The sequence below is a fragment of the Pteropus vampyrus genome, unplaced genomic scaffold (assembly GCF_000151845.1).
Source record: "Pteropus vampyrus isolate Shadow unplaced genomic scaffold, Pvam_2.0 Scaffold110, whole genome shotgun sequence".
Classification (NCBI taxonomy): domain Eukaryota; kingdom Metazoa; phylum Chordata; class Mammalia; order Chiroptera; family Pteropodidae; genus Pteropus; species Pteropus vampyrus.
Window position 1 is genome coordinate 756,475 of NW_011888891.1, and position 16,399 is coordinate 772,873.

The 16,399-nt window shown below is 39.1% G+C and overlaps 1 protein-coding gene across 3 annotated transcripts in view; it reads left to right on the forward strand.

The window, feature by feature from the left end:
• The window catches only part of CADM1 (cell adhesion molecule 1), a 322,797-nt gene that overhangs the window by 269,065 nt on the left and 37,333 nt on the right, over positions 1-16,399 (forward strand). For all 3 annotated transcript variants that reach the window (XM_011365362.2, XM_011365363.2, XM_023533737.1), the window contains exons 6-8: positions 7,573-7,672; positions 10,843-11,015; positions 15,608-15,688. In XM_011365362.2, coding sequence (XP_011363664.1) covers positions 7,573-7,672; positions 10,843-11,015; positions 15,608-15,688 — 354 coding nt within the window. The remainder of the gene's footprint in view (positions 1-7,572; positions 7,673-10,842; positions 11,016-15,607; positions 15,689-16,399) is intronic.

Genomic DNA, 16,399 nt, shown 5'->3' on the forward strand with positions numbered 1-16,399 from the left:
GCCTGTTTAAACGAGAACAGTTCACTGTGCATTGAAAGAAAACTGTCTAAATAGCATCAAGGTGGCAACACATAGCGACATAAGCTTGGAATTCAAAGAAAAGCTGTGACCCTCAGTGTGGAATTCAGATTGCTGTACAAAGCGAGGAGAGCCTTACTCTGGACTGAGGTGAATCTGAAGCTCTCGAATTACTGCTGTGTGGCTCTTGCTTTCCCCCATCGTAGCCGTGCTTTTAAAATGTTTTTTGCAGAACTCCTGATTTTTCAAGGTGTGTGTGTGTGTGTGTGTGTGTGTAAAAAAAGAAAAAAAATTAAGAGATAAGTTTTCAAAGGGAGCATGAAAAATAAAGATTCTAGAAATGGGTGTTTGAATGCCTTCCCTGCTCTGATTATTATCTGACAGTTAATCATGTACGTGGGCATCATTTTCAAAATGAGTTTTATTGACTCGATGTAGTCAGGTATTTTGTAAATCCATATTCCTGTTCATCCAAGGTCCAGAGAAGGCTAGAATTCTTCTTTCATTCCCTCAATTGGTGGAAAATTGGACATTGAGGAGATCATCAAAACCTGTTCTTTATCTGTGCCAAAATAAATGTTTCTCTGGTATCGATAGTGCCCCGCAGTGAAGGAGGGAGAAAAACCTGGAAATTGGAAAATCTTTCCTGTTTGGAGTGGAGGATAAGACGCAGTTTCCAAGAGCAGCTTCTATATCCCATCCACTCCCCCATTAATTCTTTTCTTAGGTTGTAGTCTTCAAAGCGTAATAGCTGGCCTTTTTCTCTCTGATCTCCAGTCTCTCTCTTTCTTTTTTTTAACAGAATATGCTCTTTCCCACACTCTCTTTCTTTTATTTTTTTAAAGCAACTAATTGCATTTCAGGGAAGTTATTTCAGTATTTATTATTCCTCATGAGAAATAAGGCACGGAGACCCCCGATTCAAACTAGTGTTTTAACCTGTCTTTTTTTTTTTTTTTTTTTTGTGGTAACACAGCGATAGTCGTAGGTACAAGCTCCCGATATGATTAACTCTATAGGTTGTTAGTGATGCTTTCTGCAGAGCCAGAAGGAGCAGGAAGCTGAGTAACCAATATTCGAAATACAAAGAGTAAATGTTTGGCCAAATACATTGTGAGCAAGACTTGAATGACTCCTAAGGAAGAGAGCCTTTGCCTCCCAATGGCACACCGCGTAGAAAGAGGCCTCTTACTACTGCCTTCCTGTTTTTCATTGTCCAACCTGGTGTGCTTGTGAAAGTTGTGTCTCTGTGGTTGTGGACATTTAATACTTGCATAGTGAAACTAGTCTTCTAATGTGTACTCCTAACTTAATGGATTTTAACTCAAGGTCAAATTCTGATTCTGTGAAAGGTTAAGTGATTGTGAAGCTGGCATCTAAAAGTCTAAAGAGAATGGTCACACAACATCCTTTTATGATTTCCCTTAAGATGCCAACTTGAGATATACCAGAAATGCTAAATAAATGTGTAGTGAAATGGAAGTATGTAAATCAGAACACCTGAGCTGAACTTTACAATTTGGGAGCTGAATTGACCTTCCAAGAGAAAATACAATTATATTTTGTGATGAGGGCCATTAATGTAATTAAACAAGGAGGCCAGTAGACCAAGGCGGCTGTTCTAAGGCCTTGGTACTTTACGTAAGCGAACCAAAACCAAAGTCAATGCCCTCCACGAAAATGAAACTAACAGTCAACTGAATTTTCCCAGATGAGGTAACTGCTTAAGCTATAAGCAACCAAATCATTTCATTTCTTCACTTCCGCATCTTTTTCATAAAAACCTTTCCCCTAGGAGCACTTTGAGTTTGCACTGCCCTATCATGCATGCTTGAATAAACTCTTGAAAATTGTGATGTGCCTAGTTTATAACAGGACTAAGATAGATTCATGGTCTGATTTTTTTTTTTTAATCAGCAGAGGTAGTAGAAATCCATGCCCCAACATTTCTCTACTTTATCATTCATTCATTCATTTGGCAAATATATATTGAATGCCTACGTGCCAGACACTGGTACTGTTCTAGGCACCAGCGATACAAAAAAGCAAAACCTTTTCTTTTTACAGAGCTAACCTTATGCAAAGAATCTTTGTTAATATATAATAAATGTTTTTATTAGCCACAAATTTGGGACTGCTTTACAGATTTGAAATGTTGGGTTTCGTGCCGAAAAAATGTAATGTTATCCCACAGACCATCAGTGAGTAACAAAAACAGAGTCACAGGTTATGCTCCTTTGATCATATTATGGGAAAAAATGTCTTTTGTGTTTAAAATAGTAATTGCATTCAGGGCATATCTTCTAGGAGCACCACAATAGTATAATCATATGTCTTAGAGAGTTTAGTGGAAATTCATCCTGAGTTTATAGAACTAGCAGCTTCCTCCAGCCACAGGTGTCCACACCCCATGCTCTGCTAGAGCCGCCTGCAGCCACGGCCTGCTGCCAGCTATCGAGACAGGCACTGACCATAAAGAAGATGGAGCAGAGTTGCAGCCATGGGGTCACGGCCGTGCATTCACCCAACCTGGCCCTACTCCGCACCCTGGCCGCTTGCCAGAGGACAGCTCTGAGAGGGCCATGGCTGCCCAAAAAATCTTGCTTTGAGTATTTTCTTGCTCAGAGTTCATTTCAAATTTTAAGGAGTTCTCCAAAACAGGGAAGAGCAATCTGTGAGTGCATACCCCATTTAAAAAACACTGGAAACATAACTTTATGCCTCAACATCACAAAACAAAATTTGATTCTGTTGGGTAAACAATAATTTCAATATCTATAAAACCACTTGCAAATTGTAACAAGAGAAAATTGCATTGTTCTGTGGTAATGTGGCACATGCTCTTTGATTCCACGTCAGTCCCACCAGATTTGACTCATCCCTCATAATAGCTCAGTCCTCCTCCAGAAGTGCAGTTGAAGTGCTCCGATTCGTACAACAGATGTAACAGCAGGAGGTCCTTCACCTTGCAAACAAACAAATGGCAGTAAAAATTATTCATGAATGTATTATGACAATAGAAAGGAAAACTTTTGCAAGGCGTTCTCCTTAACTCCTCTGAGAGCGTAGTGTGACTCTGCGCTCTAACCAGTCCCAATCACCCTGCATTAACTAGACATTACCCTCCTTCAATACAGAGCTGTCCTCAACCCAACAATTTCAGCAGCCATTTGTAGAGGTTGAGTCTTGCTTTGAGCAGAAATAGCCCCTAATACTCACCAAATCTCAGGTTAATCTTTGCATTGTCGCACTTCTCCAAACAGCAGTAATCCTCCGTGATTGACAAAGACTCTTCAGTCAGTGCTTCCCCACCTGAATGCACAGGCACTGACTCAAACCCTCCCCTAGCCATGCTGATACGTCCGGACCCTTGAGTTCTTGGTACACTGCCCTTGAGTTCTCCCTGGTCGGCCGTTAAACACTTAGCACAGGCTCCACGGGCATCCAGTTCCACTCTAACCGGCATTTCAGAATATTGGACAAAATCTAAGTAAGGGACACGAAGAGCTTGAATTCCAAATACAATCGTAGGAGCATATTTACACTCAAGCCGTTGGGCCTGGTTGCAGTCAGCCTGTCAAAGAACATTTGACGCCCACAGACCTGACTTAGATTTCTCAGGAAGAGCGGGAAAATTTCCAGAGCCCCGAGATAAAAGGTGTGCTGGGGTATCAGGGGGGCCTTTTCACTGGCCTCAGCTCCGCTCCTCTCCGGGACACGAGAAGGATGACATCCCAGGCAAAAGGAAACTGCAGAGTACCTTTTTTTCTTTCTTTTTTTTTTTTTTAATAAAAAAAATTTCAGAGACGAGACCTAATAACATTACTGTTGTAATCTAGAGAGGAGACTGTGACTTTTCATTTACATAGGAAAGGGAAATACAGGTTACAGAGTCTTGAGTTTCGTCTTCTGTAAAGATCATAGAGTGTGGTGCAAGGTCAGACTGGCATGAAATCAATTGTAATCTGCCAGCAAGCCATTCTAACCTCTTTAAGAGTTTTCTTTTAATGTATATTTTTTCCCTTTATAGAGAAAGCAAAATACATTTCAAGAAAGTCTCATCAAATCAGAATGTCTTTCTAATATTAGTTTTTTAATTGGTTGCTACCGTAGTGTGACCTAAAGCCTCCTGGTGTTTAACCCTCTGTGCAACTTTGACTAATGAATGAATTTTGTCTGCTATAGCAGTCTTGCTAAACGTCTTTTATAGGTGTTTTTTAAAAAAAAAAAAATTACAGCGTATTATGAAAACCTCAGATTCCTCGACCTAATTGATTGGCTGTTGCTGATGCCATCTCTTTAACTGTAATGTTCTGTAAGTGCACAGACCTGACTATTTTTCTTATTTTTATATAGCAGTTCCATTTTATAATGACATTAAGCCATTCTGAGCACTGCATTTCTGGACAGTTATTGCACTTGGGTAGAAAGTGTCATCTGGCTTTTAGCCTTGTGCCTTACAACACCAACTGAGGCGTAAAATGATCAGCCAGAAAATGTACTGGGCCTTACCTCATTACTTAAAAATAAATCTTGTAGTCTGGTTCTGTTTCAGAAAAGATTCGGTGGGTTATAACATTTGATTTATGAACATAATTAAAAAATAAATGATGAGCTCTGGGCTATTCAGTCAGCCATCAGGATTATTCAGTATTTTGACATACCTATATTGTAGTCAGGATCTTACTATGAAACATTAACATCCCTGTGTTTTAGAGGTGCCAGTGGAATCCCAGGGTTTCTAGTGTACCTGTTAAATAATATTTAAAAGTTCTTCTTTCAGGGCAAAGGACAGGGAATGGGATTTGTCTATAAGTTTCTTTCAACCAGGGAGGAATCAGGACACGTGGACCTTCTGTTTGGTTCCTATCTGCCCCACAGTCAGATAATATGCCTAAATTCTACATGTGTCAACAGAAGAGGACATTTTTCTGTATAATATAAGCGAGATTAATGTTTACTTTCACCCAGCTGTTAAGGTAACTGTGGCAGCTGTACTCCTAAGTAAATGGTAGATGTTTCTCCAGAAACCTAAAGAGTAAACTAGAAAAACCACTTATCAAAATCAAAGGTGCATTTTCTATAGCTTAGTATATAATTTTTTTTTTATTAACATAAGTTTCAGGTATAGGAAATCCTTAGCTTGTTCTTCCTAATTTGTATAACTGACAACTGGTAAACAGCCATTAATAACATAAAAAAGCATTTAACTAAAACAAACTCAGTGGTACCGAAAAGGCAGAGTGGATTAGATTTTCAACACTCTCTTTATTATTAATGGAAGTTGAGCATGTAAAACCTTTAGTGCACTGTGCTGAAAAATATACCATCTCTGTTTGCTCGTAAATTACACAGGGGGAAAAAAAACAAAAAGCCTTTTACATAGGCCAACAAGCATTCTGCTTCTCCTTAATTAATGGGCTGAAGTTAGCAATGCAAAGAAAATGTAGCCCTTCCATGAATCAGAGATTAACCTATAAGCAAATGTTACATTTCAGCCCAAATTTGGGGCTTTAAATTTATCCTCACCAAGAATGGTTCATGGATAAGAATGACAGAGGTTCCCTAACCAGGAACTTCGTAAATGATGCTGTTTCTGAGTATGAACATATGGTCTCTTATTGTCTGCGTTGTTGTTTTTGTTGTTTTTTTGGTGTGTTTTGGTTTTTGTTTTTGTTTTTTTTTTGTATAATGTGTTTGTTTTTGATAAATTTAACCAACTATCTGTGTGTGTGTATTATACCACTAAAAGTAATAGACCCACATTTGTCACCCAGTGGTTGTATTTAGCTTAAGATACAGTCTGTAGTTCTCAGAGGCGAGTGCCCAGGAGCTCTTGTTTCCACCCAGCAGTCAGTCCTCTTTCAAAGTCATCCTGTTCATCCTGTATTTTTGTCTGTCTTTAATGACTACCTTCCCAACCCAGTTATCAGTATCTGGAACCCTCTATGCCATTTTGCTCTTAAGCATTTCCTTTGCCATCAAGTCTAAGAATAGAACCCTGTTACTCAGAAGGGTCAGCTGGAGCTTCAGGCCTGTTAACTTATGTTCTCTGGCAAGGGACTTAGCTTCTTAGAAAGCATGACCAACTTACTGTGTGCAGTGCACACGGGTATACAAGAAGGCGTTCTCAAAAGGTTTTGAATGCCACGTGATTTTCAAAGACAGAAGAGAAAGATCCCTGATAGGAACAAAGACTACCAAGATGCATCTGGAAAGCAGCCATCCCTAGAGAGAACTCCCTTGTGCAACTTACTCAGCTGGGTCCAAGTGGAGATGAGTTGAGCCCTGCCATATCTCTGTTTTCTCCCTTATTCCGTAGGATGAATGCTAATGAACTAACCACTGCTTGTGAAAGGCTAAGGGGCTGTTGTTTAGGTGGTGTGATTGTCTGAGAAAGTAAAGTTATGGAAATTGTTTTGACCTTTCAGCCAACTGATGTCTTGCCCTCTCACATTTATTACTCTTGGGTACATTTCCCAAAACATACATTTACAGAGCCACAGAATTAAATGAGAAAACTGACTTAGGGATTAATAGCTTGTTAGTTCAGAATAGGAAAAAAAATACCTCCCAGTTTCATCCAGGTTTTATTAGTAAATGTATTTGTGTGTGTATTTAATTCCAATCTCTTCCACTTCCCTCCCTACTTCCTACACCTCCCATCATTCATCTCTCATACCCATACCCCCCACAGACTCAGCTTTTAAGTATCTAGTAGAAGTAAGAATACCTCTATCATCTACCTAAGTACTTCACTGCATTAGAAAGCTATCCTTGATTTTAATAATGGATTGCTATTGGTAAATGTGGTTTTGAATCAAAAACACTTCCCAACATATATTTTCTGGAGCTGTCTCATTAGGTTTCTCTCTACTTCACTCTCGGTACCAGTGTTCTCATCTCTAAAACGGGTTATTCGCCACCAATTACTGTTCCTACCATAGTAGGCCCTCAGTAGACTGTCAGTTTCCTTCTTATATGTTTACATTGAGAAGTCAAAGAGTTTAATTAGGGGCCACCAATTTCTTTATTTTTAACCTCCCATTTCTTTATTTTTAGAGCCATTTGAATAGAATTCAGAAGTTTTGCCTTTCTCCTTTGAAAGCAAGAACATAGAAGAAGCAAATTTATTAATATGCAGTGTCACAACGTATTGTCACATAGTAATATGTGATATATGATAAAATGTATCAATTCCAAGCACCACAAATATCTGTGGCTTCACCTCAGCATGAAGGCAAATGAGTTTCCTTTAGCTTGAGTGAGTTTGGAGATAAACTTCAATGTAACAAAATGTATTTCACAGGAAATGTTTGATGTGGCGCAGTTGGCTTATGAATCTCTTATCTATTCGCGGTTCACTCCTTAGAGTTATTAGTCAATTTAATTTGAGCAAATGCCAGGATTACTAACTAATTAGAAGGATGTTACTGACGGCATAAGGATGGAGAGAGAGAGTGCCGGTAGTATGGGGTTTGTGGCAGCATACAAGTCTGATTTTACCTGATGATATCGTTTGCTAAACATGATACTTTTGTTGTTGTCATACAGATAAGCCTCAAGTGCATATTCAGATGACTTACCCTCTACAAGGCCTAACCCGAGAAGGGGACGCGCTTGAGTTAACATGTGAAGCCATCGGGAAACCCCAGTAAGTTCCGAAGGCCAAGGTTGACAGAGGGTCATGCGCAGTGAATGTCACAACACAGAGATGTGCATTCACAACTCATCAGCCTGTCACCTGTCTCCTGCTGTAAAGGATGGAATATTTTTCAGGAAATAAAATAATATTCAATGAAAAGGGAAATAAATAACTGTGGTTCTTAATGGTGAGGATGGGGGGAGGGGAATGAAATTCCAGCCAAGATCGAAAACTCAGCTAATTCTATTTTATTATCATCAACATAGTTGTCAGAACGATTTTCTCTCACCCAAAAACAATCCTAATAAATTTTTAGTGTGCCCACAATCTAATGACATGTCTGCTACTTTCTATGTTAATGTGTAAGTGGCTGGAAAGATGGTTTTTAGACATATAGAAAGCTGCTGTGTTTAATGCCAGCATGAATTTGCCCTACCTGTAATTGTGCTTCTCCTTCTCTCAAAGAAGAGTGACTCCTAGAAATGTCTTTGTTTGGAAGAAATGATTCAGGACCTTTTCTCAAGGAATGTATGTATGCATGCAAGAAAAGAACCAACGAGCACTCTTATTTATTTATTTTTTTTGAAAAGTGTAAAGAAGCTACTTTACCCCTGCTGAATGAATGAAAGCGAATTAGAGAAACTATAGCTATCATCATTAACACAACAACAACAAAAGCCGTGTGGTGATACCGTTTTAGATATTATTCAGTTTAGTTTGAGGAGATGGAATCTTTCATCTTTTTAGTAGAATGAAGATTAGTTTTAACTATTTCTTTTGGAAAGAGCAACCCATGGAATCATAAAATGGCACAACAGGTCAATGTTGGGATTAGCTCTCAAACTGTTAGTGCTCCCCAACAACAACAACAAAAAAAAAACAGCATTGAGCTCCCTCTGCTGTCCCTGTGGTATGATTTTTTTCTTCTCAGAGTTCTGCTTACCAACATCGCGATCACAGTTTTTCATGTAAGGAACTCAGAGTGTCTTAACAAAGCTTCCCTAAAAGCTTTGCAAAGAACTCTCCTCATCGCACCTAAGGAAGGATCTGTGACAAGAGAGACCTGAGAGCCCAAGGGAGCCTGGCTGCTGCCAGCACTCTCTTCTCACTTCAGCCCTCCCTGTTTTGTGTTTACCTCTCCCTGGACTAGAATTTGCTTCTCTGTGTACTGACTGACCAGTTGGAGCTTTAAAGATGACCTTTAGAAAGTAGGAGGTGGTCTTGGTCTGTTTTGCTTTTCCTCTGGTGTTCCAAAGTTATTTGGTTTCAAACGCTTCAAGCTTTGGCAGAGTGGTCTTTTTTCTCTTTGAACGATGCAAAAGACTCAGATCTTTCTTTTCCAAAACTGAATCATGCCCTACCAGCAGCTTACCTTAGCAGCTTACCTTACCTCCAAAACAATCCAGTAGAGAAAAAAAAGTTCTCACGGGCCTCTTGCCACTTGCAATACCTATATTCAACCACATTAACCACATTTACAGAATATGACTTGCTAACCTATATTTCGTTTCTCTATTTTTTTCTCCTGAAGAAGGTACTGTGTTCAATCAGACGTGCCACGGGGACAGTAAATTACATGTTTTCTTCGGGACATTTGTGCCAGAGAGGGTATTCGTTTGTTCCTCTCAAATAGGAACGGGTATATGGTTGTATAAGCAAGCACGCGTCACTCTGCTGCTGTCCCTTCTAGCATATTACCTATTTATTTTCTCAAGAAATTGCATACAATAAAAATGGTAATTTAACTTGCCATTAAATGTTGCGAATATTCTCAGCACTTACCCCCACTGATTGTTTCAGCTGTCAAACAGCAGGACATTAGGTCTGATTGCCAGGCAGACCCATTTGCCATTGCCTGCAAGGAGGACATATGCGGTACTAATTTTTAAATAATTTACTAGGTCATGATGACAAACCCATGTGTAATTAAAGAAAAATTGTAACTTCGCATCCCATTTGAAAATTGGAATGCTGCTTGACAGGGCTAACTTGAGGATCCGTTCATCATTAAGCGTGGGTCTTTTGTCATGTCACTCTCCTAGAGGTAGTGATAGAAACTGAAAGGAAGTTACCTCTGCACTGGAATCTATGTTTCCCTTCCTTTAAAGTGAAAGTTTTCTGGCACAATGCTAGATGTGGCCTCGATTTCACAGGAGGTTGGGGGAGCCACGTTGAAGATCGGAAGTTTTAAAGTCAGTATGTTTGAAAGATACTTTACTTGTGTGCAATTTTGGCTCCGGAGCATCTTGTAAAATTTTCTTTTTCCTAATGGATACAAATGTGGTACTTAAATCACTAAAACAAACTCGTCCCTGATGAGCAAGTGCCATAGGACCTGAAGAGTTCATGTGGAGATGCACTCCGCAGTGATTAACTGGGGAGCGTCTCCCTTAAGCTGTGGGGCCTGCAGGTGCACACGCGACAGAGAGAGGTAATAGTATGTGGGCCTTGGAGAGAGCCCGTAAAGGAAGGCATTTTGCCAGGGAACACGTATATGAGGTGGACTGGGGCAGCAGAGGATGCGGTGGCATCTTAGGTTGGAGGAGGGCGGGTTATAGGTAGGAGTTAAAGACAGAAGAAGTGATTGCATCTTTTCAGAATGAGAAGAGGTGTTTTTTTTTTTTTCAAACAGCAGAGCCCAACAGAAAGGACTATGCAGATGTAAAAGTCCATTCCTTTTTATAAAACTCGAACTCCATTTAAATATCACAAGTGTCTTCTAAGCAAGTGTCTTGGTGTGTTAGCAACCATCAGATTAATGCATGTATCACTAGCCAAGAATTGGATTTTTTCCCCCTAATTAATGAGATGATTAACAATAGGTGAGCTCTGTCCTGTCTGAACTGGTGTGAAACCACACAGCAGGGCATAAAAATAGGGCACGTTGGTTTATTTACTGATTCGTTGAAGATGAGTTGGAAATAATAAGACTCCTGCTTATGATCTGTTGAAAGTTTTTCAACACCTGATAATATTTTTTTTTTTAAAAAAATTAACATTCCAAACAGATTTTTGGAGACATCACAGTTGTAATTCTGTGAACTTAACATATCTCCAGTAGGTCCTCTTTAATTGTGTCACCCTGCCTGTGATTCATTTAATGTGTGGGCGAGAAGTTTGATGCAGACATCTTAATGGGAAATAATAATGTAACCTGTCTGTTTCCCTTTCCTCTGCAGGCCTGTGATGGTAACTTGGGTGAGAGTCGATGACGAAATGCCTCAACATGCCGTACTGTCCGGGCCCAACCTGTTCATCAATAACCTGAACAAAACAGATAATGGTACATACCGCTGTGAAGCTTCAAACATAGTGGGCAAAGCTCATTCGGATTATATGCTGTATGTATACGGTACGTGAAAAGATAAAACACCTTCTATTAGACTCATTTACATATAACTGCCACTTACAGTTCACTCCCAAAGCTTTTGGTCAAGTTGAAAACCAAAAGCCCATTTGTTTCCTTCAAGAACTTAAAGAAGCCTGGCCTGGGGTGGACCCCAGTGTCTCCACAAGGCAGGCAGTGACTTTTCTTCACTCCCTCTATTCATGTGGATTTCCCACTAGATCACGGTCTCTAGTCGTGCTGAGTAAGAAAGCTGTGTCCTCGGGCACAAGCTGTGGAGGTTACATTAGAAATAATGACTGTAAAATTCAACCTTACCAATTAATGGCTTTTCATCTCAGAAAGTTTATTCCCAGTGGTATTCTCCTATGATACCTGGTCGAGCCTTTCTCCTGCTTTGATGAGCAGAGCTATCCTATTTTCAGCATGAAGCTATTACCTCACAGAAGATATTGCAAGCCAGTAAATACTTGGAAAACAGAGAAGGTCCTTGGTAGTTGCATGAATGACCAACCTATAGCTACTGCTTTAGACACAATTTTTTTTAATTTGTCTGTTTTCTTAATATCTTTTTACAGGATTGTTAAAACATATTACGAATTTCATTCTCTAGTCAACAAACACTTATTGAGCATCTACCGTGTGCCAGGCATTTTAAACTTGTTTCCCATTTATATCTTATCGTCAGTTTTGTGCATGATGAATATTCTCTATTTAGTTGAAAAGTGTACTGCCTCTCTAGTCTTATGATGACAAATTGAGTATCTTCTGTTCAATTGAATTCTCTTGGTTAGTTTTATACCAGGAAAAATAGTTATGAACTGACATGACACAGAATGAGTAGCCATAGACATGAAAATTTCAGTGTCTTATAAATATATGAATATGTGAGTTCATTTCCTTCTTTGCATTAGCAGTGTAAATAATCCCAGTGTAAGTGTATGTGAATATACACATAGACACTCATAAACATACATGTGGAATATTTACACCATAATGTCTTAGAAGCTGGCCGCTTTCCTTATGAAGAAAATAGAAAGACAAGTATTTTTGATAAAATAGAAGCATGCTTTACACCACATCTACAATGGATGTTAATATACAATTCATAGCCTATACCTGAGGGTTTTTTTTCCTTACCATAATGCAAAATTAAAGGATCATATGTAATCACCTTATTTGTAGACTTCTAAGGTAGGTTTTCTTTGCTCACTACCCAAGTTGTCTGTGGTTTACACATAATATCATTAATTTTCCCCAGTAGCTAAAGAGATCAAAGTCAAGGGAATGGCTCTTCTGAGAAGGCATGGGGGGCGCCTCATGCCCCATTTTAAGTTGACAATCCACAGAGCTACCTCTCTTCCTCAGACTATTCACAATCTGCTGATAGAGGGGGATGGAAAGGTAAATCCCTCCCATCCACTTCTATGTCCCTCCCGTCTGCTCTCTGTATATCAGGGTTTGAACCTCATGCGAGTCCCTACATTGCCATTACCCAGGTTTACAGACTTTCATCCGGCTCATTTTATAAACTGCAGATTATAAAAAGCAGTGACAAATTTCTACCAGTCTATAATATGCTTCCTTGATTCTGAAGACTAAAGTATCTAGAAAAACGATGTTGATTTATTTTTGTACCTACTGTTCCTACATCTCAAGATGAGAAACATTTTGTGGATTTGATGGACAGCTATAGTTGAATAATTTTGGACACTAGCTTATGGCTAGGACTTATTGAGTGCTCACTTCGTCCACGCCCTACGATGACTGTTTTACATGCATGATCACCTCTGATCTCCACAATAACATGAGGTAAGCACTGTCATCATCCCATTTTACAGATGATAAAATGAAGCTTAGAGAGGTCACATAACTTAACCCAGTTTACAAGGTTGTTAAATCAGAGCCACAATGCTTTGATTCCAAAGTCTACAGTAAAATTTATATCTTTCTCTGTAGTTCCTTTTATTCTGACTGCTTTCCAATAGTACAGTTCCCTCCAATGTAAGATTGCTCTTTTGGAATTAACTTACGGGGCCAGAGTGCACTATTTGAAAGCCAAGAAGCAGAGACCCAGTTGCTTAGGCAAATACCTCTACACACACCTATCTCCCCAATCCGAGATGATGCCCTTGTCCTTGACTAGGGATTTGCTAGCTCTATGGCCTCTTTCCTCCTTCCCGCCCTTAATCTGTGCTCCTAGCAGTGCTTGGCATGGCAGGCTAGCATACTAACCTGAGGTGTTGCTGGTCTCTTAATAAAATACTCTAGCAAATTGAGAAGGTGGTAAATAGATTTTCTTTTCCAAGCTGATTTACTGTACTACTACAGTAACTTTCAATGTACTTTATGAACTAAGAGTTAACATGTCTTTACCATGTTTAATTTTCTGGAAGTAACTTAGTGCCCGAGCCCCCATTTGTTTTGTTCTTTTAGCTTCTATGTGTTAAACCCAGCTCATTAGCTCCCACTGTGTATTTTTTTAATAGCGGTCTCATATTGTTCTTATTGCTAGAAATGATCTAAGCATTAAGGTTTTACCTGTTAACAGAATCTAATTCATTTAGGTCACTTGAGCCAGATGTAAAGAACAACAGTTGCCCCAGCAGTAATGGAAATTATTCTAAATGTGTGATTTTTCACATAATGAAAGGAACTGGTGACCTTTTTTCCTGATGTCTCTTCCCTCATTAGTCTGGTCCAGTCCTTGCTCATAATCATATTTTCAAGTCACCTTCAGATCCTTTTTGATTGTATTGTGGACATCACATATTTTATGCCAAACTTTTATAGATAAGAACAGAAATAGCATTGTAGTATATCAGGAGAAGTCTTCAAGGTACACATGTTTCTTTTCAGTGATAAATATTGTAATTGAACCAAAACAGAAAAACCACGTTAGCTGTTCACATACTGGGCAGGTACTTCTCTGGGTACCATTGAGTTAGGTTCTAGAGAGAGCAGGAAGTCTTCAGTGCTTAGCTCAGGGGGCAGTACACCTCACTCATCTGTATCTTCGGCTACACCTGCAGCAGGGTACAGGTACATCGAAATGATCTGCCAGGTCACAAATGCTTCCCCACCTGTGGCCTCCATAAGAGAGTGTCCAAGGAGCAAGATTGAATGCACTGCCTATTCTTCTAAAAAAATTAGTTTGAAATTACTAATTTAACGATTTCTACTTCTTAGAGAAGAATGTTTGTTTGTTTTGTTTGTTTTTAGAAATTCCTTCTGAACGCAAGTGAGGCTGCTTTGAACAATAGTTTAAACTGCTTGTGTCCTCATCTTAAATGAAATGAACAATTTGCTGTTTCTTCACTATCAACAATTTGTTGATTCTTCACTATCATATTTGTACATTTGTGTATGTGTGAGAGAAGTCCATGAGGAGCATTAAAACCTCAGATTATTGATCAGTAGTAAGAATCATTTTAAGCAGACCTTATAACCAAGAACCAAGATAATATTTTCATAAACTTTCAGGAAGTTGTATCAAACCCAGTAAAGGTGCAGTATATAATTAAAGTTTTGATGTATTAATTAGACAATCTGAGAGCTCACTTGGAGATAAAAGGACACCAGATGTGTCGGGGAGAAAAAATTGATGTGCTTTAGATAAAATTTAAAATCAAAAGCCTTCAAATCATCTTGTGCTCTATTATAGCAGAATGATCGCTTAGTTCAAAGTCTTGCTGACAATTTAACACATTCAGTTTGATCATTGGGGCTTAGAAATTTTTTTTTCTCTTTCATATTTGCCCTTCCCTTTTCCCCAAAATAATTTCTGAAATGATAGAAGAATATACAGTTATCAAGCATCTGACAATGGATTCCCTTTGGGATTCCTGGCTTTGACGGTCAAGCCTCATTTATGCTTAGTTCTCTTGTTTACAAGATGGAAAACGTTCTATCAGTCTTATCATTGTAGTGCACTTAGGTCAAGCTTTTAACGTAAGCAAAGGCAACTAACTTACTAATATTGGTAAGTTGTGCATTTTTAGTGACTTTAAATAAAATCTCAGTAAAATCTCTCATGCCTGGAATTTGATATTTAATGGTGACATTCTCTCTTCTTTATTTAGAAGTATAGAAGTAGTTTTACTTTCTGATGGCATGTACAGGTGGAGAATAATGAAGTTAACAGTCATAGAGAGCAAGGGAGCAGGAACACACTCATCCTTGGCCGACAGGAGCCCTTCAGATAGAGTGGCACCATCTCCTCCTTCCTCCCATCTGTAAAAGTATAAAATGTAATGAAAACCATCACACCCTCTTGGGTGTTGAGTTGGTCTAACCTCACTTTTGAAATCAAATTGGGGTGAGAGGTATCAGATGTTTTGTTCTTTTTTTCCTCCCTTCTCTACTTCAACTCTCCTCATTCCTAGTTCACTTCATTAATACAAATCTCTTCTTTTCTTAGCTCTTCCAACTAAGGCTTTGGGATATAATTAGAAGACATAAGTCTTTGGGGAAAAACTTGCTTTTAAACGGGGAAATCATCGAACATCTCAATGTCCTCATGCTTTTGTTTTGTCATTACTGATCATTGTTGTGTTCAGCATTGTGGGTTTGATTTTCCTTTTTTTTTTTTTATCCAGATCCCCCCACAACTATCCCTCCTCCCACAACAACCACCACCACCACCACCACCACCACCACCATCCTTACCATCATCACAGGTATGGTACCTTCATTACCATTGGAAATGCCCTGAATGTATATTGTCTTTCTGGTATGTATAAAAAGAAGCCTAAAAGTTCCCTTTAAATCCTTTGGATTTAATTGTTCCTTTATTTTGGAACTTCAGAGACATTAGATACTGTATTCTTAGGTTGAATCTTAAAAACCTCAGAAAATCTTTTAACATCCAGGCATTTAACAGTAGATCAGATATTTTGCTGCTTACCCATAAGAGAGAATTCTTTTTTTAAGCATCACGATTCAAAGCAAGATGCTAGGGAAAAGGCAGCCTGGCTCTTAGAGGACACGCTGATAGCTTATGCTTAGCCGTGGTTGATGAAATGGTAAGTATTATGGCTTTGGATCTTCTCCTTGTCTCAATTTCATCTTAATCCATGTGAAGGAAAGTATACACCCTTTAACATGCCCATGTGGGCCATGTTCCTAAGTACATTGTCATCCTTCCTGCCCCAGAGAGTACTGCTGATGATGTTCCTGCCTGTTTTTGTTCCCTGGGTGGTCACAGGAGATCAGAGGGAGTCACTGTCTTTTCCATGCTGGGTACCCATGTATGCCTCGCTGCCCTCAGTTAGATGTTGGGAGAGGCAGCCACAGAGGTTATAACTCAATGGCTTTGTCTCTTTGGATTGTCTGAAACTTATTCAAAATGAGATTTACTATCTCTTATTTTCTGACTGTCACTGAGGTAG